Source organism: Macaca thibetana, chromosome 9, assembly GCF_024542745.1.
Source record: "Macaca thibetana thibetana isolate TM-01 chromosome 9, ASM2454274v1, whole genome shotgun sequence".
Taxonomy (NCBI): Eukaryota; Metazoa; Chordata; class Mammalia; order Primates; family Cercopithecidae; genus Macaca; species Macaca thibetana.
Genome location: NC_065586.1, coordinates 61,677,267 through 61,700,228, shown reverse-complemented (window position 1 = coordinate 61,700,228; position 22,962 = coordinate 61,677,267). Strand labels below are relative to the sequence as shown.

At 54.0% G+C, this 22,962-nt stretch overlaps 3 protein-coding genes across 6 annotated transcripts in view; 1 reads left to right on the top strand and 2 right to left on the bottom strand.

Annotated features, from left to right (window-relative positions):
* The window catches only part of PCBD1 (pterin-4 alpha-carbinolamine dehydratase 1), a 1,172,580-nt gene that overhangs the window by 891,904 nt on the left and 257,714 nt on the right, over positions 1–22,962 (bottom strand). The gene's annotated exons all lie outside the window — the stretch shown is intronic.
* The window catches only part of LOC126962499 (cadherin-23), a 75,570-nt gene that overhangs the window by 11,944 nt on the left and 40,664 nt on the right, over positions 1–22,962 (top strand). The window lies entirely within an intron of this gene.
* VSIR (V-set immunoregulatory receptor) lies at positions 133–22,729 on the bottom strand. Of its 2 annotated transcripts, XM_050803667.1 has the most exons (7): positions 22,479–22,729; positions 10,747–11,175; positions 10,015–10,071; positions 4,932–5,039; positions 2,578–2,605; positions 1,280–1,473; positions 133–1,104 (listed from the first exon to the last, which is right to left on the bottom strand). In XM_050803667.1, the coding sequence occupies exons 1-7, from the start codon at positions 22,558–22,560 to the stop codon at positions 1,067–1,069; spliced, it is 936 nt and encodes a 311-aa protein (XP_050659624.1). In that variant the 5' UTR covers positions 22,561–22,729; the 3' UTR covers positions 133–1,066. The 2 variants fall into 2 exon arrangements, with proteins under 2 accessions (XP_050659624.1, XP_050659623.1); XM_050803666.1 differs by lacking the exons at positions 133–1,104; positions 1,280–1,473; positions 2,578–2,605; positions 4,932–5,039 and having other exon boundaries at positions 9,487–10,071.

Sequence of the window (22,962 nt, the reverse complement as noted above, 5' to 3'; positions counted from 1 at the left end):
GGAACATCACCCCCACCTGGCTGAGTCGCCCTGCGGTGAAGACTCCACCAGGCGCAGATTGTATGGGGTGGAAGGTGGGGTGGGGGAGGAGCAGCACAGTGCGGATTTAAACTGGCTCTTACAATCCATCCACAGGGTTTGCACCTGTTTCCCCACATAGTTTTTTAATAGCATCCCGCTTCACACTCAGAAGTGGCCCAGAGTGGACAAGACATTGTGTGGCACCCTTGCAATGGCCCAGGCTGAGCAGCGGGAGTAGAGGATGGGGAGGGTGGGGGGCCCCACTTACCTTCCCAGAAGGCCCCACCCACCTCCCTCACCACTATCTCAGTGGGTGGTGCAACATCTGGCCTGGCCTCAGATTGCCCAAGACACCATTTGCTCACAGTGGCCACTAGGCCCCAATACGTACTTCCCGTTTCGGGACCACCAAGCTCTGGGGACTGGAATGCAGGCACTGGAAGCCCCAGATTGACTTAACCTGTTGACAGATCGTCAGAGAAACTGCTGGTAGGAGGCAGCTGGGGAAGGTGGCGATGGCCAGTGGGCAGGCAGGCCTGGCCCCAGAGCCACTGTGGTACAAAGAGGAAGTCTGACAGAAGAGCAGCCTCAGGCGAGATGGGGGAGCCCAGGCGGCCATGGGGGAGAAGTCTCTCCACAGTGCCCTGTGTCTCATGCCTGGGAGGGTGGCCCAGTGTCCATCTTGTCCCACTGATGCTGCCACATCCCAAGGCTCATGTCTCAGAATTAGAACTGCTGACGGGCTGGACATTCTGAGACTTCTTAAGACTAAGTCATTTGACATCTGTGACTGGTGAAGTTCAGGTCTCTAGGGGAGAATCTCAGCACCCCAAAATCCTTGGAACAGGGGCTTAGCCATCCAGCGTCCCCATGTAGCATCCAGAGGGGTTGAGGGTCTGGGCTTCTGGGATGTCGCAGCATCTGAACCCAGAGCAGGAGGGAGGGAACCAGGGCCGAGGCCAAGGAGGCCACTCACAGAGCCAGCCCTGGCTCAAATGCACCTGCCCCAAACCCAGCCACAACGGCCCACTGTCCCCCAGCTGGTCTAGATGACCTCAAAGTTTGGAGAGTCAGGAACAGGGTCTGCAAAAAAAGGAGAAGCAAAGTGAATGGGGGGTCCTCTGTCCCTCACCCCTCAACCCCACTCCATGAGGCTGTGGAACTCTTCAGGGAGGGTAGGGAGTGAGGCCGACGCCCTGCAGGCCATGAGGTCATGACCTTACAGGTCATGGTGCTGTGAAGGTCAGGAAACACTTACCCAGGGATGGGAAGAAGACGTCTCCGGGGCCTGGAGGAGACAGGGGGGTGCCGGGCTCCGAAAGCAGATGCCGCCCAGACTCAGAAGGCTGCCGCTGGGCCACATAGGACAGGGGGTGCCTGACTTTGGCCTCCAGTATCCCCTGGGCAGGTGATGAGGCCTCAAAGCCAGGGTTTTCAATCCCTTGAGTGTTGCTGCCACAGAATCAGAATGGAAGGTCACCTGTGCTGTCTGGAGCATGAACTCTACCCTCCCTGCCCCCGGCTTTTCTCTCCTCCCTTCCTCTCACCTACATCCCCATCCCCAGGCCTCAGGAGCATCTCCAAGCAAGAAGGCAGGAGCCAGGCCCACAGAGCAAAGGGCATGGGCTGCACCTGCCCACCTGTCCTGAGCTGAGGGCATCAGGGCCCACCAGAACAGACGCCAACTCCTCCCCGACCATCAACCCTGGGCACAGCCAGGAAGCCGAAAATCACAGACACTTCCAGGACTTCAGCCTCAGGAATTTGGGGACAAGTTTCTCTTTGGTCAATAGAGTTGATGGCATTAGGATCGAACATCCCCAAAGCCTGTCTTGAGCTGAGGGGAGGGGTTCTCTTCTCTTCCCGGTTGGGAGTAGGATAACTTCTGAAGACCCCTGCAACTCTTTCTAGGTGGGTTGCAAGCAGGACTTCCTTCAACCTGCCTTGAAGAGCATCCCTTTCAAACACCTAGAGGAGCTTTGCGTTTGGTGTTGCAGGTACCGGGGCAGAAACTCGGGTTCCCTGAGCACATCCTCCAGGCCAGGCTGCATGCCAGTTTCCTGCCCAGAGCACACCAATACACAGTCCCCATCCCCTCTGCCCCTAGACCCGGCCCGCTGCACCACTCTAGGACCCTTCAGCCTCTGCCCTTGTGGCCTGCAGCAGTCCGACAGCTTTCTCCTTGGAGTTCTCTGCAGGCAGGAGGCACAGCTCAAGGGGTGTGGCTGGGGCTGGGCCCGCAGGCGTCCTTTGCGTGTTTCACTGTCTGCGCCAGATCAGCTGCTTCCTCCCTGTCCCCATCCTGGCCCAGGCTGACCACTGAGACCCGAAGGTGGGTGCACGACACATCTGAGCAGAATCAGAGCTCAGCCTGCTGAGTGGGGGTGGCAGGAGAGTAGCCAATCCGCACAGATGTGCAGCCTTCAGCAGCAGATGGCAGAGGCTCTTCTGACCAGCTGCTCTAGGTGGCTAAACAGGGCCCCTACTGCACAGAAGTATCTCTTCCTGGATAGCCGGCCTAGGAAGTTTTCTCAAGCAGGTCTCCATGGGCCTTACCTGTCCATCCGCACCAGCTCCTGGGCACCTAGGGACAGACAGACAGAGAAGCTGGTCATGGAAGGGAAGGCTTCCCCATACAGCATGCCTGCCTCTGCTGGCAGATGCCCTGCAGGGAACAGGAGCGAGCCCAGGAGGGCCCTGCCCAGCTCCAGACTCCATTTCTGCTCACATGGGTGCTGTCCAGCAGTGATCTGCGTGTCTGTCCAGCAGATGGGGCCTCCACGAGGGGCCCATTTTGACGACTGATAAATGAAACTCTATCTGCATTTTCCAAGTGTGTAAGAACACTATTTGCCATCAAAAGGCCAAAGGCAGCCAGCACTTTCTCCTATGGCTTGGCTTACACAGCGTCAGACCTTCAGATTTAAGTACTGACCAAAGGTCAACTCCTGAGTTTGCTAACTGATGTCTCTTGTTTGAACATTTGCCAGGTTCCGGTTTTTAGCCATGACTTACTGTTTAAGGTCAGTGGCTAATTAGAGGGCTCCTGGTCCTCTCTGTCCATCCCCTACATTGCCTAATAGGGTGGCATTCTAGGGGACATCTCTTAGGGAAACCTTACAAGGTGCGAGTCCCCGATCACTTCCCAGCCACTTCACTTACTTTCTGCTTCTCATCTAAGTTGCTGCCGCTTGCCTCAGCCTTGGGACACCCCACCCCCTAAACTGGCCACCAATTAGATGCAGTGACCCCAACTTCCCTCTTTCATGCAGCACCCCACGTCCTCCCACAGATGCTTCTCGTTTTAAGGAGCTTTACTGCCGATTACGATGGGGAAACGGATGGTGGGGGAGGGGCACAACAACAGAACAAACACAGGGAAGTTACCCAAAAGTTCCTGAAATCTATTCGAATCATGGCTATTGTTTACGGCCGACTCATGGGTCAGGCTTCGCGCAGGTGCACACGGGTATTCCCTCATCTCATCCTCTGCACCACCCTTTGGGGTGAGGGTTGTTGGTTCCATTTTAGAGCTGGGGAAACTGAGGCTCAATCCAAAGCAGGATGGAAATCCACACCTGTTGGCCTCTCCAGCAAACTGCCCTCCTCAAGGCTCCAAGCCCTTTCCTTTTCTTCCTGAGAGTGCCTCATTCCTGAGCAGGCTCTGCGGGCCAGCCTTCCACCAGGCAGCAATGCTGCTCCCTGTGCCCTGCTGCCCGGGGCTGCTCTTCTGTTCCAAGCCCTTTACCTGCCCCCACCCACCCCCAGCCATGGGTATTCCTCCTGCAGGTAGGTTGTGGTGGGTTCTAGGAGAGGAATAGGGGAGTTCTGAGAGCAAGGGTGAGGTGGCCATAGCCCCCGAGTGACCCACTATGGGGCTCCATGTGGGAGCCCCCAGGAATGAGGGGAGGGAGGGATGACAAGTTGTTAAGGGCCGGCCACAGGAAATAAGTTGTGAGCCAAAAGCCACCTGGCGCCAGAGCAATCCTTTCTCCGTTACTTCTGTAGCCAGGCAGAGGGGAAGAGGCCAGGGAGGGGAAGCAAGGACAAAAAACTCCCTAGCCCCTTCTTGGAGGACTCAGACTAACCAAGACTCATGCGCGGGGTCAGGACCCAGGCAAGGGGCACTGTCACCTGGCCAGGGTGGGAGGTGAAAGATGTTTGTGCCCATGACTTAAAGCCCAGCCCCACCACTTATTTGCTGTGTGGTTCCTTAGGCAAGTTATTTAACCCCTCTGTGCCTCCGTTTGCCCATCAGTAAAATGGGGACAATGGTAGGACCAAATTCTTGGAGTTGCAATGAGGAGTAAGTGAGAGCATTTTTATTATGCGGTGGACTTCTATTCCCTGGAAAGAGCATGCGTTGAAAGCTCTGAGATCGAGTCCTGGCTCTGCCACTTACTAAGTTATGTAACATTCAGCCAGTTATGTAACCCCGCTGATCTTAGCCTTCTCATCTGGAAAAAGAAAGGGTTGAGCTACGTTATCTGTAAGACCCCTTCCACTTCTAATATTCCAAAAGTCATTTTTTGTCTCAACAATTGCTACTAATTACAAAACAAGCACGCCTATACCTTAAACAGGTCCCCCAAGGACTCTGAGTGGCAGCATTTTTATAAAGCAACTTGAGCTACTCCATATGATCATTCATTCAGAAGACATGTATTGAGTGCTGGGCCAGCACTGCCTGGGAGCCAAAGGGGCTGGTGGGCACTTGGTCCCCAGAAATGGCATGCCTCCGTTCTCTCGGCCATTTTGCCCAGCTCCTGGCCGGAAGTGCAGCAGCTCCCAACTCTCAAATGGAAAGGAATCGTGCCTGCATCGTGCCCTGCTAATCCCAGGCGCTGAGCTGGGGGTTGGAGCAGGTCACTTGCACCGTCCACCCACCCCAGGCAGGCAGGAGTACTCACGACGGTTGGAGGCCGCCTGCCTTTGCTTGTAGACCAGGAGCAGGATGAGGGGGAGGCAGAGGATTCCTACGATGCAGGCACCCGTAGCCAAGGCTGCAGCCGTGATGTCTGAAAGGGCAGAGAGGTAGCCAAAGTGAAGCCCCATTCCCATTGCTCCTCCCAAGTGGAAACTGAGGCCCAAAGAGGGAAGACCAGGCAGCAGGGAGACCCGCCTTTCCCCGAAGTCCCACAGCTAGACCCCCAGCGACTTGCAGAGGCATGGAAGATAAGGGGTTCTCCTTTCAAAGAGAGCCCCGTGCCTGCCGCCATATGCACCTGGAGCATACAGAAATAAGACTAGTCACCTACAGCTCAGGCGGCTCCAGGCAAGAGAGGGAACAGAGTCCTCATCCCAACCCACAAGGGACAGCTGGAACACCCTTGGCTACAGGTTATTCCCTGAAAAGGGAGAGCAGGGCCTTCGCAGACCCATGCCACAGAGCTCAAGGTCAAAAGAAGCCTAAGTGATGGAAAAGTTTTGAAAATAGATAGCGGTGACGGTTGCACATTGTGAATGTAATTAATGCCGTGAACTGTAGGCTTAAAATGGTTGAAATGGCAAATAAATTTTACATTATATATGTTTTATCATAATAGATTAAAAGCCCCAACTCATCCCAGAGACTCCTTAGCTCTGGGACGGGGCCTCTGGAACCCCTTGATCTTGCCACACAAGTCACAGGAGAAACACCCGAGGTGAGAACTAGAAAAACGTGAATCCTTGTCCAATGTTTTTCAATTTTAAACTTATTAAATTACCAAAAAAAGTACAAGCTTAAAAAAATATTCAAATATTCTTCTCCCTTTGTACCAAGAGCCCCTCTGAAGAGACCATCCTTGTGTGCCGGTTTCTGTGTTGTGGTCCTAGTCATATTCCCTGCAAATACAACAGATGCAGGATCATATGACAATGCTTTTCCCACTGAGCACAGCGTGGACATCTCTCTGTCTCACCTATCTCATTCTGCATAGGGTTTTATCACATTGCTCCCACTAAATTTATTGAAGCAGTCCCCTGTTGGTAAACACGTTGTTTCCATTTTCAGCATAACTAATCATGTAGCAATCAACTTGTGCATGCAGCCTGGCTCACTCAGGAAGGAAATCTGTAGTAAATTCCCAGCGGTCAAAGTGCTGAGCCAAAGAGTATGTGCATTTTCTTTTAGGCTATTGCTAAATTGCCCTCCAAAAAGGTTGTACCGCTTTGCTGTCCCAACAGCATGGGGAGGTTTGATTTATTTCAGGCCATCTGCTGACTGCAGGAGTTTAGCTGGGAACAGACGTGCCCTCGGAACCACAACCAACATAAACGCATTTCCTTCCCAATTTTAGCCTTTCCCAGAGCCAAAAGATGGGCTGGGATACCTTGTCACAGTGTCAGCTTTGCCCCTGAGAGGTAGATGGGCTGTGGTCTACATGTTGCCTTTGCGCTATTTGTTTGGGAATAAAGTCTGTTTTTGTTTTGCTCTACAATTCGACAGTGTAAACAAGTTTTCAGGAGGTTTGTTCATACCGCAAATGAGAACAAACTGTTTTCAGGCACTTTAGAAGTACCCACCGGTAGAGGAACAGTTGCTATGCTAATTACAAAGCAAGCTCTGCTCCACATTACAGCAGGTTACCTGCAGATCTCAGCAAGACTGCATTTTGACGTGGAATATTGAAAGTAAAGACATTCTATAACCTAGACACCTCAGTATTTCAAAACCCCCATCAAAGGACCTTATTGTGGGCAATATTTGAGAAGCCAGTTGCAAAGCACTCTCTTCTAGTGATCAAAGCAGGTCTCCTCTGGACGGCTACTAAGCAACATTTTGTGAGCTTTGCCAGGTGCCACTGATGCCTGTTCCCTGTCTGCCTTTGGAGGGTGAGCTCTCCAAAGACAAAGATATTCCTGCCTAACTTCTGTCCCCACATGGAGATTTCCCCTCTGTGGCCCCTCTATCAGATCAGGACTTAATGTCTCTTCAAGAGCCTGAGGCTTCCTTGCAACCTGGGCTGAGTTGACTCTGGGGCAGAGGGGCGCAGAGGTTTGGGGACAGGTCTGTGGATCCAGCTGCTCTCTGAAGCCGCAGGCATCTCTGCAGAGCTCAGCCTCGCCACAGTTCCCCACCCCTTCCCCCAAGCGTGGCCAGTGCCTGGGCTGGCACTCACAGGGGAGGGCAGGCATGCTTGCTCACCATCCAGAACCAGGCTTATCCTGGGAAGGTGATCAGGCGCTGGCAGAGGTAGCTGCCGACACCGCACTAAGGAATGTGCCAGGCCCTGACACAGCAGGGTGGGATGGGAGGGGCCTGGCCTGCTCAGGCAGCCTTTGTCCAGGGCCTGCCTGGTAGCCCACGGGGATATGTGGAGGAGGGAGTTTGGCTGCTGAGGGTTGGGCTGCCTGGTTTCCCAGGGAGGAAGCTGGGTGAAAGCTGACAGCACATTCTGCTGCACTGGGGAGGCAGGAAGAAGTTCACAGGGAGATGAGCTGCCTGGCCCCCTTCTCTGAGCTCACTGAGAAACCACAGCCCCTCAGCAATGCAGGAGCTCCTTGGGCACCAGCTTCTCTAGTCTCATTCCCCTACCTCAGGCCAACTTGTGCTTCCGTGTTATTTCACAGTCAAGCTACACTCTTACTTCCCAAGGATAACATTAAGAGGCTGCGACTGGGGCTGGGCACAATGGCTCAATCCTGTAATCCCAGCACTTTGGGGAGCCCAGGCAGGTAGATCACTTGAGCCCAGGAGCTCGAGACCAGCCTGACCAACATGGCTCCGACCAAAATGCATGTTCTAATTTTGCTCTTGGCCTGTTTGTTGGTTGGAAAAAAGGGTAGCTGAGTAAAAAGTCAATGTAGCCTTTGAGTTGGGTTTGGTTTAGCTGATCCCCATTCCAGCTTAGGTCCTCGTGCATGTCCTCCTGGCTGCCTTTGTATCTGCAGGGCCTAGCAGGGGTGGTCCCCACTGGATGCCTGACACATACAGGGTGTAGAGGGATGTGGAAGCCAAGACCTGTACTCAGAAGAGGGAGGTGCCCTTGCATTTTGTCTCCAAGCTGCTGGGTATTTTCACCCAACCTCTCAGTGCCAGGCACCCTTAGAGCACTGCCCCCTTACCCTGTAGGGCACCTCTCTGAGCAAGCACCAGGGGCTAACTGCTACCCACTGCACAGCCCCAAGCTGAGAAGAAGGTGAGTAAGCAGAGCTAAGCAGGCCTGCAACCAGATCCCAGCTATGCTGCCCTGAGCTATGTGAGCTTCGGCAAGTTAGCATACATTTCTGGGCCTCTGTTCCCATGGATACAGAGAAGATGGTGATGCCTGCTTCATAGAGTTCTTATAAGAATTCCCTGAGGCTAGGCGTGGTGGCTCACGCCTGTAATCCCAGCACTTTGGAAGTCAAGGTGGGAAGATCAATTGAGCCCAGGAGTTCGAGACCAGCCTGGGCAACATAGCAAGAGTCCATTTCTACCAAAAGTGATTTTTTTGTTTTTTGAGACAGTCTCACTCTGTCACCCAGGCTAGAGTGCAGTGGTGTGATCTCGGCTCACTACAACTTCTGCCTCCCAGGTTCAAGCACCTCTCATGTCTCAGCTTCCTGAGTAGCTGGGATTACAGATGCCCGCCACCATGCCAGGCAAATTTTTGTTTTGTTTTGTTTTGTTTTTTTGAGATGGGGTCTCGCTCTGTCACCAGGCTGGAGTGCAGTGGCGCGATCTCAGCCCAGTGTAGCCTCTGTCTCCTGGGTTCAAGTGATTCTCCTGCCTCAGTCTCTTGAGTAGCTGGGACTACAGGCGCACACCACCACGCCTGGCTAATTTTTGTATTTTTGGTAGAGACGGGGTTTCACCATGTTGACCAGGCTGGTCTCGAACTCCTGGCCTCAAGTGATCTGTCTTTGACCTCCTAAAGTGCTGGGATTACAGGCATGAGCCACCACACCCAACCCCAAAAATAATTTTTAAAAATTCACCAGGCATGGTGATGCATGCCTATAGTCCCAGCTACTTGGGAGAACGAACCAGGAAGATCACTTGCGTCCAGAAGTTTGAGGCTGCAGTGAGCTGTGATTGTACCACTGCATACCAGCCTGAGTGACAGAGCGAGATTCTTTCTCAAAAAAAAAAAAAAAAAATCCTGAGGCCAGGTGTGGTGGCTCACGCCTGTAATCCCAGCACTTTGGGAGGCCAAGGCAGTTGGATCATTTGTCGGTAGTTTGAGACCAGCCCGGCCAACATGGTGAAACCCCGTCTCCACTAAAAATACAAAAATTAGTCAGGCGTGATGGTGCATGCCTGTAATCTCATCCTAGCTACTCGGGAGGCTGAGGCAGGAGAATTGCTTGAACCCAGGAGTCAGAGGTTGCAGTGAGCCCAGATCACACCACTGCACTCCAGCCTGGGTGACAGAGTGAAACTGTGTCTCAAAAATATATATATACTATATATTTCACATATATGTAATATATTATATATTATATTACATTATATATAACATATATATTATATATATATTATATATAACATATATATAATATATATATATCCCTGAAGTAGTAATACTTAGTCCAGTGCCCAGCACACAGTGGGAACTCAGGAAAGGTAGTTCTGTTCCCCTTCCTGAGCCTCTTCCTCCTCCCTCCCCTACAACAGAGAACATCTGAGGAACACAGAAACACAGAACACAGAAATCTGAAGTAGTTGAATTCTAGACCCCCAGCCTTCCGAAGTCATAGGGGGCTGGTGGGAAGGGCAGCACTTAGCTGCCTGGGGCACCCAGTACCTGTCATGAGGCACTTTCCCCAGCCAAAGGTGACTGCCAAGGCACAGCCACTCCAGAGAGGCAAGAGGAGCAGAGACTCCAGAGCAGATGGAAGGGGAGCGGGCTTCTGGGGACTGCACCAAGGAGGAAGCAGAAGGGATGTGCAGCAGCAGAGGAGGAGGAGGACTGGGGTTTCTGTGGGCTTGGGGTGACAAGGCCAGAGTTCCAAACAGGGTCTGGGTGCAGGATGAGGACAGAAGAGAACAGATAACCCAGAAGGGGCAAGAGGATGGTCCCTTACTTTCACTCTCCTGGGAGGAGGATGGGTATGCCACGCAGCTGGATGGTGCATCTTTGCCTGTGGGAACAAACAGAAGGGCCATTAGGTGGGTGTCAGGCCCAGGAGGCCAGGGAGGCTTGTCCAGGCCAGTGTCCCCCTCCCGCCCCAGGTTCTCACGCTAGTGCCTACTCAGCAGTATTGGCCCAGTGGCAGCCTGCACACACGTGCACCCACACACACACCCTGGCATGTTCTCACCCAGCCCATTCTCATGCCACTCCCAGTGGCATGTGGATACCCGCCGGCGCCCACACCTCTATCCGAACCACGGGCCCTTGCACTCTCACCTGAACAGAGAGACAGACACACACACATATTCCTCAACAGCCATTCAGCCATCCACTGAGTCATGCCCCAGGGCACCAATCCGTCCTGCTGATGCCTATACCCACGGTAGCCACAATGTCACCATGAACAGTCACACTCCCAGCCCAGGTACCTACAGCCTCACACATTAAAAAATCTCAGTGTCCCAAACGGAGCCAGGTACACCCTCCCTCTCCATCACTCCAGCTAACAACACACCCACACTCTACACACCCTTGACCACCCCATCTCACCCACACACTCCCTGGAGTGCCAGTGCTACCCATGCAGCCTCACACTCTGCCCAGCACAGTGTCATGCATGGTCACACCATCAGACAGGCAGCCCTCCACACACGCCGGGCTGTCACGTGCAGGATGCCCTCACCTGTCTGCACCTGCAGCTCCATGGCACCGTGGACCCTGTGCTCCGAGTGGTGGTGCCTGATCTCCACCACAAGGCAGCAGTAGAGGCCGCTGTCCAGCAGGGTCAGGTTGCGCATGGTGATGGAGAAGTTGCCATGGTGGTCGGAGGCCGACTCCAGCCCGTGGCGCTGGGCCAGGTCGTGGCTGGTGTTGGCAGCCTGGTGGCCTCCATGGTGCAGGTGAAGGTCCTGGAACGTGAGGTTGCGGATGGGCCGGCGCTCTGAGCAGGTCTGCACCTCGCCCCTCGAGCTGCGGTACCACGTCTTGTAGAAGGTCACATCATGCCCTTTGTCCACAGGGCCGAAGAGCCTGCAGGTGAGGGTGACGTTCTGCCCCTCGGGACAGACGTACAGGGAATACAGCGTGGCGACCTTGAAGGCTGCCACCGGACCTGCTCAGAGAGAGGAGAGCCCTGTCACCTGACTGATCCAGCGCTACTCCTGGCACCCCCAGAGCAGGGAAGAACCTTGGCCTCAGCTACTTCCCAGCCTCAGGCCCCGGGCATGTCAGCTGACCTCCCTAAGACTGCCTTCTGCATTTGTTCACGAACCCCACTCCATCCTAGGCTGTTGCGGGGGGAGCCACAGAAGCTTCCCCAACTAGGGGTGCTCTTGGATGCTAGACAGGGCAGGGAGAGACTCGGAGGGCAGCAATGCAGTCGGGTATGTCCCTCTTCCCAGTAGAGTGTATGCACAGCCCGTTGGGTGGGAGGCAGGTTGGGGAGCAGAAAGGCTGTTTGGAACAGCAGCTCCTTGTCCTTGGCCGCTCTGTAGGGGTCATCAACACCTCTGCCCCTTCCTACTCCTAGGACTGAACATGCCTTCCCGTCCTCACCAGGGAGCACTGAGAGCACCTGCTTGTGCAAGGCCTGGGCCGGGTGCTGCATCTCACCTGCATGCTGAATGCATGGCCTCCCCTTGAGCAGATGAGGTCTGCATTCTCAAGAGTAGAACCCCATGGCAAAGGCAATCCAGTGCCAGCCCTCAGGTCACTTGGAGGAGGGAGGAAACAGCCTTCTGGGGACAGTCAGGGACTTCCTGAAGGAGGGAGGGTCTTTGGACTTGGTGCCTAGATAGGATTTCAGCCAGTAGAAAGGGTGTCCTAAGCAAGGTAGTGTGAAAATGGGAAAACTCAGTGTCTGAGGGACCGGGACAGAGAATACGTGAAAGGTCATCTCATCCGTGCACTTCCTCCCAGCCAATGTTGGAAAATTGTCTAGTTCTGTTTGCTTTTTTTTCACCAAGCAAATGAAGCAATTCCCTGGCCCACTTTGCCTTATCCCAATCCTCCGGCATTTAATCGGGTTGACCCTCAAAAGCATGAGCTTTTGAAAACAGAATATGGGCTAGAGGCCGTGTTTCTAACTGTATGAGCCTCAGTTTCCTCATCTGTGCAGTGAGAAAACTATTGGCTACAATGCAGGGTTGTGAGAGGACTAGATGAGGGAAAGACGAGAACACAAGATGTGAGCTCTAATGCCCTCTGCAGATCTCTGAGGGATACCTACAATTATTACACATTAGTGTTATTTTTATTTTTAATTTATTTGTTTTGGAGACGGGGTCTCCCTCTGTTGCCCAGGCTAGCCTTGAACTCCTGGCTTCAAGCAATTCTCCTGCCTCGGCCTCTCAAAGTCTTGGGATTACAAGTGTGACCCACCATGCCTGGCCAGTGGTATTTTTATTTTAAATGGCATGTCAGGCTGTTGTGGGTCTAGTAGAGAGGAAAGGAGGGTTAGAACTATGTACAGAATCCAAACTGATACATCCTTTTCATTGCCCCAGCCAGGGGCATTGCCCAGGGCCAAGATAACACCACATCCTCCTTCAGATGCCCCTTCCCTGCCCTTAGAGCCCAGGACCCTCGGCGGCAGGCTGAGACCCACTGGAAGAGCTGAAAGCCTTGTCCAGTCAAGAGAGAGGCAGCCTGGTGGGGCTTCTGGAGCTGGCCAGCCTGCATTGGACCAGTAGCTGTGGGCCACTTAGACGCTGAGCCCCAACTCCTCACTCACAGATGTTTTCACCCAGAAATGAACACATTTCCCTGGCAGAGTTGAGGCTAGGGTTAGTAATAATTCACATGAAGTGTTCTGCAAGTGCCATGCGAGTAGTCGGTGCTTGGTACTTGGGAGTTAGACAGGTCTCTAATTCATTCAGCAAGTCAAGAAGCGCCTCCTAGGAGTGAGAAGCACAGTGGGATGGAGAAGCCAGCTTTAAAGGCTTTCCTGCTAAGGTGTGAATGACTGATAACAACTTGTGATCCGATCCTGGGTGGCTTGTGTTTAAAGGAGAGTCTCCAAAGGCAGCAAAGCCCCAAATGGCATGTCTGGAGGAGTGCAGTTTTAGGCAGAGAGCCAAGTCTGGGAGCCCCAGATTTTTAGAGTCATTGTCAGGGTGAGCAGAGATTTCAGAACTTCTTTGGCAAGATACAGGATTCCTTTTCAGGCAGAAACACAGAGACCCAGAAAGGGAAAGTGGTTGGACTGAAGTTCCAGAGTTCCAGAAGGTATGAACTCAAAGCCGGGAGCATGGGGGACCTCAGGTGGTGCAAGATCTAGGTAGAACCATAATAAGAAGACATAGCATGTGTTGTGCACTGTGCTGAGGGTTTCCTGGGCTTATCTAACAATGATATAAGGTATTACTTTTATTCCCATTTCACTGATGAAGAAACTAAGGCACAGAGAACTTATGTAACTCACTGATGATCACACAGCAAGCAAGTGCTAGAGCCAGAATTAAACTCAGGCATGTAGACACTACACTGATGAAAAAAGTCCAGAAACTGGAAGCCCACAGGCCACATCCAGTCTTCACACATATTTCATTAGATCCTCAAAATCTTTTTAATTTTCTTGAGATGGCAACATTTAAAAACCAAGAATTTGACATGAAAATTCTGACTTCCAGCTCTCCTTAGAAAATCAGAAGATAACGCTAAACCAGCTTTCCCACAGGGCAACTGTCAGCTGGAGCTCAGTAGCAGCTTTTGGGGGGCACCAGCACTCCAGTTCGCCACAGTCCGTACTACTCCCTAATAATTCCACCTGGCCTGCTTCGCTCTGTCACCGTGGTTTCTTGGCCCTATGGACATTGGAGTTTGTGATGAATGAGTGTGGCTCCTTGGGCTAGCTGGCATGGGACTCTACTGCCCAAACCCATTATGCTACAAATCTGACCCACAGACTCAAGAGAGGAGATGATTCACCCAGGGTCCCCAGGGCAAGCCTGGCAGTGCAGGGACTAGCCAACTCTCCTCTGACTGCTAACCCACTGCCCTTACCCCTGCAGCAGGCTCAGTGGAAAAGGAGCCCCAGGAAGCTTGGCTGTGCCCCTGGTTTTGTCCGTGCTGGCCTGGACTTCCCCTTCACACCTGAGTGGGGTGGGTGTAGCTGCAAAACCATGGCCCTGCCGGGAAAAAGAAGTGAGGAGGACCTAGGGAAAGGGCTCTCCCACATGCTCCCAGGAAGAACCAAAACCCGCCCCAAGAGTGAGTCTTGTGCTGCCCCCTTCCCCAGCAGGCCATGTGGCAGGTCTGACCAGCACCTCTCCCAGCTTCTGCCCCTTTCTCCCTTTGTCTGGCATTGCCTCCTACCCCAGAGCCACCCCAGGGCTGGGAGCCGAATTCAGCTCCAGCTTTAGTTACGGTAGTATTTACTACCAGGACACACACCTTGGGGGCTGGCTGAAGGGCTGGCTCAGCAGACACAGGGCTGCAGGCCAGGGGTGGGTAGGGCAGGGCAGGTAAAGTAGAGCTGGCGGCCAAAGCTGAGCTGGGTGGGGTTGGGGGCCCTCAAGTGGACAGAGGTGTGGACAAGGGGGGCTAGCGTGGTTGTTGGCCTGAGTATCCCTGTGAACAAGGTGGGGCAGGGCACCAGGCTGGGAGCCCTCAGGGTCTAAGCAATGGGGTTAATGACCCCAGGATTGTACCCATAGCACCCGCAGCAGTGGGGAAGGTATGTTCTCCCCTGGAGGCAACTTCCTTGAGATGCACGGAGGATGGGGGTGGGTGCATCAGAGAGAAAGCAGGGTTCAGGGAGTGCTGTAGAGGGGGCATTGCTCAATCCCCCACACTGCCCCACCCCTCACACACTGGCCACCCATCCCACAGGTCCCAAAGGAGTCGCTCTCCTTTTAGAAAAACGGAGAAGCTGCCCTAGGATTCAAGTTTGGGGAGCGGGGGAGGATGTCCAGTTTCAAGCAAGAGGGCCAGACAGGAGAGGGTCCAGGACAAACCAGAGGGACAGGACAAAACAAGGATCCACGGGGCTTTGTCCTGGGGAGGGAGGGAAGGCCAGAAAACACCCCATTTACTGTGTCTGAGACTCCAGCTGGGACAAGGCGCACGGCAGCCTGTCCTCAGGAGGACACTCGAAGGCATGGTATTGGGCAGAGGGGCAGTGCACAGTGTGCAGAGGGGCCTGCACGCGCCCTGCGGCCTCCACGTCTGCGCACATGCACGTGTGTTGTCAGGGGAGCTGTTCAGCCCGGCTAAAATTACAATTCTTTGGCAAGAGGATGTTGCTTATTGTCAGGAACAGATCCTTTCGGACACCTGGGTCATTGTCGGAGACCGGGGAAAGTGGGTGGGGAGGAAGGCTCCTGGCTCCAGGGTGGCCAAAGAGCATGTGGGACAGGAAAATGACCTGGGGCCTGGGCCTGAGAGCATGTGCCAGGCGGGAACCGTCTGGTTGCCATGCTGCTGTCAAGACCCAGTGCCCCCAGACCCCCACCCGCCACCTGCCACTAGGTAAAGAGGCAGGGCCACCTAGAGGAAGAGTGCCGTGAACCTGGGAAAGCCTGAGTCTCAAGAGTAAAACTCTCGCTTGGATTGCAAGGTCCTGGGGCCTCAGTGTCCACTTAGTTGTGCCCTCATTGTGTGCCCCTGGGCAGGTCCCACCCTTCTCTGAGCTTCCCTTTCTTCATCTTAACCTGAGGGCTGTCCCATGTTCCGAGGCCCCCTCCAGCTCTAAAATCCTGTGGCCAGGAGGGAAGAGCTGTCTTATGACCATGTGTTATGTGTAGGCACTTGCTGAGCATCTTATACCTGTCACATTTAATTCTCATAACACCCCCGACATGGGTGGTATCATCCCCACTTTAAAGATGAGGAAACAGACTCAGAGAAGTGACTTGCCCAAGGCCACACAGCCCTGCGTGACTGAGCTGAGATTCACACCTTGGATGGGCCAGCACTGCAGACAGGAAGAGCCCCCACCTCTCCAGAACCCTCCAGTGGGCAGGCAGGGTTGATACCTCATCCTTCAGCTATTTAGAAAGAATGAACTGACCGTGCATTGACCTCCACGCCCTCCGTGCAACATTCCTGCTCTGCCTCAGACCCAAGCTGAAAACATCATTCTTTCATTCCGCAAATATTTACCAAGGTCCTAACATGGGCCAGGCCCAGGCAGGGAGGCTGTGGGGATGCAGAGTTCCACCAGGGGCATCTGCTCAGAACTTGGGCCTGGGCCTGTGCCTGTGATTTCTAGCTGTGGCACCCTCAGATGTTTCTGTCCTAGTACAAGGGAAAGGAGCTCTTGTTGGCATCTTCTCAGAACACCAGTTTTTGTGACCTTCACCTCTCTACACCCAGCAGGCCCCGGGTGACCCCTGTGAGTGTGCACGGGATGGGTGTGTGTGGGTGTGGACAGGCTTGTGTGTTTTTCATGACAGGGCGTGAGCTTAGCCCACAGTCGCCAAGGCAACGCCCCAGCCTTTGGAGGTGGGACCCAAGCTTCGTTAGTCGCGCCTAGGAGGCCCCACCCAAACAGCTGAACTCTGACCAGCTGCTAGGGGTTGTCAAGTAAGCAGTTATTAATTGACTGCTGTGGCTGGCCCCGCACTAGATGCAAAAGGTCCCGTCCTTGGTCTCACAGGACATCCCAAAGAGAATGGGACCTGGTTCCAGCTCCCCGCAAGGCCCCATCCCCCAGGATAGTCCACAGGCTGGGGCTGGGGCTGTAGGAAAAGACTATGTTCTGTCTTTATCAAGATGTAGAGGGAAACAGAGGCATGGATCAATCAGGCTGGGTCTGCCAAGGCTAAGAAAGGAAGCGTGGCAAGGAAAAGGCTGAGGGCCTGAAGCCAGCAAGTCTGCCCTGGGGCTTTCTGGCCAGTGAGGACAAAGGGCATCTCAGATGTGTTTATTGATACCTGCCCCCGCAGGAAGTGTCCATTCACATCAGACCGAGGGGGCTGGGAAGGGGAAGCCAGGCTCTATTGAAGGAAGCGGCACTTCCAGCACCTTGGGAAAGCGTCCTGCATCCGGGGCTGGGGCTGGAGGCTAGCATGCCTCCCCGGGGAGGGCCTAGACAGCTGGCCAGAGGTCCTGGCCCGTGGATGCTTCTGTGCATGAACCCCTCCCAGACTCCCCAGGCCCTTTTGGAGGAGGACTGTGTGCAGGCCAGGCTCCCAGCTCCAGCCAGCCACCCTCATGCTCCTATGCCATGAAGACGTCCTTAGGGTCCATCTCAAGTCTTTTTGCCCCCTAATATTCTGTGCCAGGCATCATTCTAAGTACTTGTTTGTTTGGTTGGGTTTATTGTTGTTGTTTGAGACAGAGTCTCACTCTGTTGCCCAGGCTGGAGTACAGGGGTGCCATCTCGGCTCACTGCAACCTCCGCCTCCCAGGTTGAAGCAACTCTCCTGCCTCAGCCTCCCGAGTGGCTGGGACTACAGGCGCCACCACCACGCCCGGCTAATTTTTGTATTTTTAATAGAGACGGGGTTTCACCATGTTGGCCAGGCTGGTCTTGAACTCCTGACCTCATGTGATCCACCTACCTCGTCCTCCCCACGTGCTGGGATTACAGGCGTGAGCCACTGTGCCTGGCTGTTTGGTAGGTTTTCTTTAGAGAGCTAGGGTCTTGCTCTTCACTCAGGCTGGAATGCAGTGACAACGAGATCATAGCCCACGGTAACCTCAAACTTGTGGGCTCAAGCTATCCTCCCACCCCTGCCTCCCAAGTAGCTAGGACTACAGCCACATGCCACTATGCCCAGCTAATTTTTAAATTTTTCATAGCAATGGGGTCTAGTTATGTTGTCCAGGCTGGTCTCCTGGCTTCAAGTGATCCTCCCACCTCAGCCTCCCAAAGTGCTGGGATTACAGGCATGAGCCACCGTGCCCTGCCTCATTCTAAACACTTTTACATGGATTAGTTTATGTAATCCTTCACCCTATGAGGTAGGTACTAGTATCATCTCCATTCTACAGATGAGAAAAAGGAAGCACAGAGAGATTAGTATCCTGCCCACAGCCTTACAACTAATAAGTGATGGTGCCGGGATCTGAACCCAGGTAGTCAGCCTCTGGAGGTCTGGTGCCATCTGACTACTCTCTAGAGACTAGAGGTAGCTGGGGACTGACTGGAGGCCCCACCTCCTTCCTGAAGATGGACAAATGTCATGACCAATGAAAGCCCAGCTTGCCTTGCCACGTCTACCACATAGTTTTACTTTTGGTTTTACATTAAATAACATTGAATCATATATAGAAGAGGTTATTCCCTTTTCAATTATTTCAGTCCTGATTACCTCAAAGAGAAAGGCCCAGTTTGATGCTAATATGTCTCTAAAACCTCTCTCTCTCACTTGCTAATCTCCTTTTCTTTTAAAATTTTATTTTATTTTAATTTTTCGCAAGGGAAAACAGCAGTTTTCAGACTCAGAGCCTTCCCAGGCTAAAGTTTCCCACTAGAATTTAATACCCTTATATGGTTTTCCTGTTACGTACTTTTATGGTTTTGTTCTATTTATGACAAGTGATACTGGCTTTCCACTAATGACAGCGATAAAAAGTTTCCTTTTAAAAATCTACATACGCAAATAAAAGAATGAATAGATTTAAAGAAAAAATAACTAAATATTATGAAAGGGCAGACACTGCAGAGATCACAAAGGTGATAAGCAAATGACTGCAGCTAGGGAAACACCGGTGTGGAATTACCCTTCAGAGGAGGGTGGTCAGCCTCACTGAGACCATGTCACCCAACCTGTCCATTGCGCAAAGGGGAAGTGTGTGTTTGTGTTCCCATGATGAGTGAACAGCAAAGGCAGGGTTTGACCCCAGGTCCCCATGGGAAATAAGATCCTATGCAGAAAGGCTAAAGGAATGGGCTTGCTTGGCTTGGTAAGTAGCAGAGCAACCTCATTACTGGATTACTCACTGATGAGCAAGATGGTGGCCACTGTCTTTGTCTTTGGGGATAGCCAGCCAAAGTGAATGGACTGAATGTAAAAGAATCAAATGTAAGAAAGATCCCACCAAGATTAGCAAACCCAGGACCAGGCTTGCCTTCAATATCCCCATCTCCAGATAACTTTAAGAGGAGAACCTGTAGGCACCTCCGTGGGCATTTCAGACTGTGAGGACCCATCGGGGCTCACAGGTAACTGGATGCAGCCCATGCACCCTTCACACTCCAGGTTTTGGAGAATCTAGTCCCAGTGAAGCTCACCAATGCGTTCCCAGGCCCTGGGCACTCCGTAAGGCCCTGTAGAGAGCAAGGACCTTAGATGGAAAACCAGTGGCATGTGGCCTGCAGAAGCCAAGAAATCCCATAACATTACACAGTATTCACGAGCAGCCGGGTGCTGTGTTAAGTGTTCGTTCATTGACTCTTCACAGTAGCCCTCCAAGGGAAGTGTTATCATCATCCCCGTTTTAGAGGTAGGGGAACCTGCTCAGGGATACTGAATAACTTGTCCAATATCACAGAGCAGTAAATGGCCATCTTGGGATTTGAGCCTAGGTCTGAGTGACTCGCAAAGCCCAAGAGTTAAGCAAGGGGTTGTACGGAAGCCCTGGCATGCAAGTCCCTGGCTTGGCATACACAGGCGTGCCGGGACTGCTGCTAAGGGTATCTGTGGGGCCACTGGAAGCCACAGTGCTGATCCCTGGCCCACCCTCCCCTGGGAGACCGGACTGACCCTGGATCATTGGTTGGCTAAAGCCTGGGGCCTCAAGCTTGGTATGTGGGGCTTGATACCTCAATACTTGGTATGCCAATGGGTCGTCATTGAGGATCTCTTTCTTCCTTTCATCCGCTCAGGCCTAAGACCCCAAACACTGTGTGCGGATAGGGAGGTGGCCCCTTTAGCATCTCAGCAGCACACTCCTGCCTGGATCACCCTCTCCCAGGAAGGTCAGACCTCAGCAGAACCTTTGCCCTGCTTGGGAGGAAACACGAACAACCAGTACAGCTCAGCAAGGGGCTCCCAGTATTGCTGGCCCTTGGGTGTCCCTGGCATTGGGTAGATGCCCCCTCATGCAAGGGACTGGCCTCGAGGCTGTTCCTCTCTACTCCAGAGCCTCTGGGCAGTGGGTTGTGGATTTCCTAAGAGCTGACCATTGCTGCGTCAGAGGCTTGCAGCACTGGGTTACTCAACAAGGCCCTGCAGCCTGGTTTGCTGTGAAGAGGAAGATGGGGTCTCTCGTCCCTAACCCCAGTACACTTCTATGAACTTAAATGTGCTCATCCCAGAGGTTGGGACTCCTGAGTCAACCCATGAGGACAGGGCAAGGACAGTAACTGCCTCAGGTCCTGGGAATATCTGTGGGGAAGAAGAGGCTCTGCCACCCTTGAGATCTGCTGGGTCCTGGTCCCAAGTGTACCTCTCCACCCATCTCACCCTGAGTCAGGCCCAGGAAAGGAGTATCTCTGGTGTTTGCTGGGCTTCTGAACACCACATTCATTACTACCATTCTCCTCAGTGCTGGCCCAAACCCAAGAGCTGCAGAACAGGCTGGTGCCGGACACTCTATCTCACCTTCCTGGCATAAAGGCTTTGACCTTGGGCAACATACCCAAGGCAACCCAGCACCTCGGCAGGCTGGTGATCAATCTTCTCAACTTACAGATCCTGCTGGCCACGCCTGCAACCAGGCCTCCCATCTGCTAGCCCCTCGGTGCACACTGTCCTGGGGAGTTGGGTCAATATCTATTATAGTGTGTCCATGTCACAGTTCAGAATACTGAGGTCCCAGAGCAATTCAAATGCTTCTGACTCCTTTCAGTGGAAAGCTGCAGCCAGCCTAAATCATCTCCCTGTGCTGGGCCCAGGAAGAGATGGCTCTTTGGTGTACCATGTTGTCTGAGTAGCCAAGACCTCTGGGAGTAAAGGCCCCATGGCCATATAAGCAATACAGGGGAAGGCGTCCCGAGCTCCTCTTGGGGCCTCTCTGCTACTGGGTGCTCTGCAAGCTGGGTCCCTGTGCCCTGGATCTCTAGAACTGTTTCTCAAATTGGGGCTGCTGAACAGAGGGCAGCCCAGCCAAGTGAGGGCAGGAAGTGGGCAAGAAAGCAGGAAGGGTCTCACAGGGTCACCTGGGAGGACAGGGCAGGGCAGGTGGCCCATGACAGGTGGGATGCTGACTTGCCTGCCACCGTCCCCTGTTCCTTCTGGAAGCCATGCCCTGCCGTAAGCCGTGGCCTTGGTGCTGAGACTGTCCACTCCACCTCCCGTTCTCCTCTTCCCTCTGACTATCACCTTGAGGAGCATCCACCCTGGGGCTTAGGCAGCTGTGTCTGCGACATGTGGAGCCCTCCTCCTCCTCAGAGGCCCAGGCCACCCTCCAAGTGCTGAGATAGCCGGCAGCCTGTGGGCACCCAGGTTGCTGAGGTATCTTCCAGGTTCAGCCTCCTCCTATCCCTCTTATCCCGTCACCCTCTCCTTCTGTTCCATCCCGCCCATTGGGTCCCTCTGCCAAGCCCTCCACCTCCCTCCTGCCTCCCTCCGAGTCCCTGCATGACTCATACTTTCCCTGGGCCCTCCCCATAAAGTTTGGTTCCACAGACTCTTTGAAGAGATCCAGCCTCTTCAGCTCTGGGCAGGCAAGAACCAGGCAACCAGGCCATGGGTACCAGGGCCTCTGCCCCCAGCCCAGGAACCCCTGTGTTCAGGCTAGGCTACTGTCTGAACATGCTGACAGTCTGGACTTTGGAAGGGGAAAGTGGTGTTTCCCTGTGTGGGCTTCTGTGTTTGAGCTGAGGAAACTGAGACCAGAGAGATGCCGTAAGTTATCCAGGGACCTAGAAGGGGCTCGTGGCTGAGCTGGAGAGTGTCCCACATCCTCCCCAGTACCCCACACTGGTCCCTGAGTGGCAGCCTTGCTAGGATGGCAGGAATCAGCTGACCACTTATTCCTGGGCTATCAGACCCTTAGAATCGGGACCAGGTGGGCAGTGTTGCCTCTGTGTCTGAAAGTGAGCCCACCGTGGCCAGTGCCCACCAAGGCTCAGCCAGGGGTTTCACCAGGGCAGAGCATACCACGCCCTCTGTGTCCTCTGCAGCACTAGAGCCCTGAGACTAGAGGGGCAAAAAGATGCCAGCTGTCAAAAGCCGGTGACATCCACCAGAACACACTGACCACCCCCGCCCTGTGCCTCTCCTTCTCTGCAGAAGCTACCTGTGCCTGGGGCTCTCTGGGCAGCCCTCAAGGGACAGCCCTGCCTGCCACTTGGGCAGCTATCAGAGGATGCAGATGTGCCTGATGCCTATCTGGGACACTTGGCACAGTCGCCACTGCACCCTGCCCAGTGGTCCCAGCAGCCTCCGGGCGGTGGGTGGAGTGGGGTGCACGGTCACACAGGCTGAGAGGGCTCCCAGGACGCCCCCATCCCACAGTTCCCACTCCAGTCTGCTGTCTTCTCCCAGCTCTTCCCCAGCGCCCCGCCTCCCCCGACCTTACCTAGGGACGCAGCCAGGAAGAGGGCGAAGAGCAGGGATCCCCAGCGCCAGCAGCCGGCCTCCGGGGCCGTGGGGACGCCCATGTCGCCGTTAGACCTGCAGAGGAACTTCTGGTGCCGGGGAGCGGGCGGGACGCCGCCGGCGCGGGGAAGCCTCCCGCGAGTGAGTGCGAGCGAGTGCGAGCGAGTGAGCGCAGCGGGCGGCCCCAGCGCCGCGCTCCAGGCACCCGCCCCCGTCGCGCAGCGCCCCCGGCGGGGCGTGTGGGGGAACTGCCTCTCAGAGGAGGGGCTTCCCGGAGACCGGCCCCGTGGGTGGGGAGCCAGTGTGCGTCCCAGCGAGTCAACTCTACTTGATCGGCAGTTTAAAGCCCGTTCTACAGTCCCCCAGTCCTTTGGAGAGAAGATTATTATTGCTGCGCAGCCTAAGAAGCAAATCTACCTCTCACAGCGTGACAGACGTTACCATGGCTTTCATCTGCCCTCAGC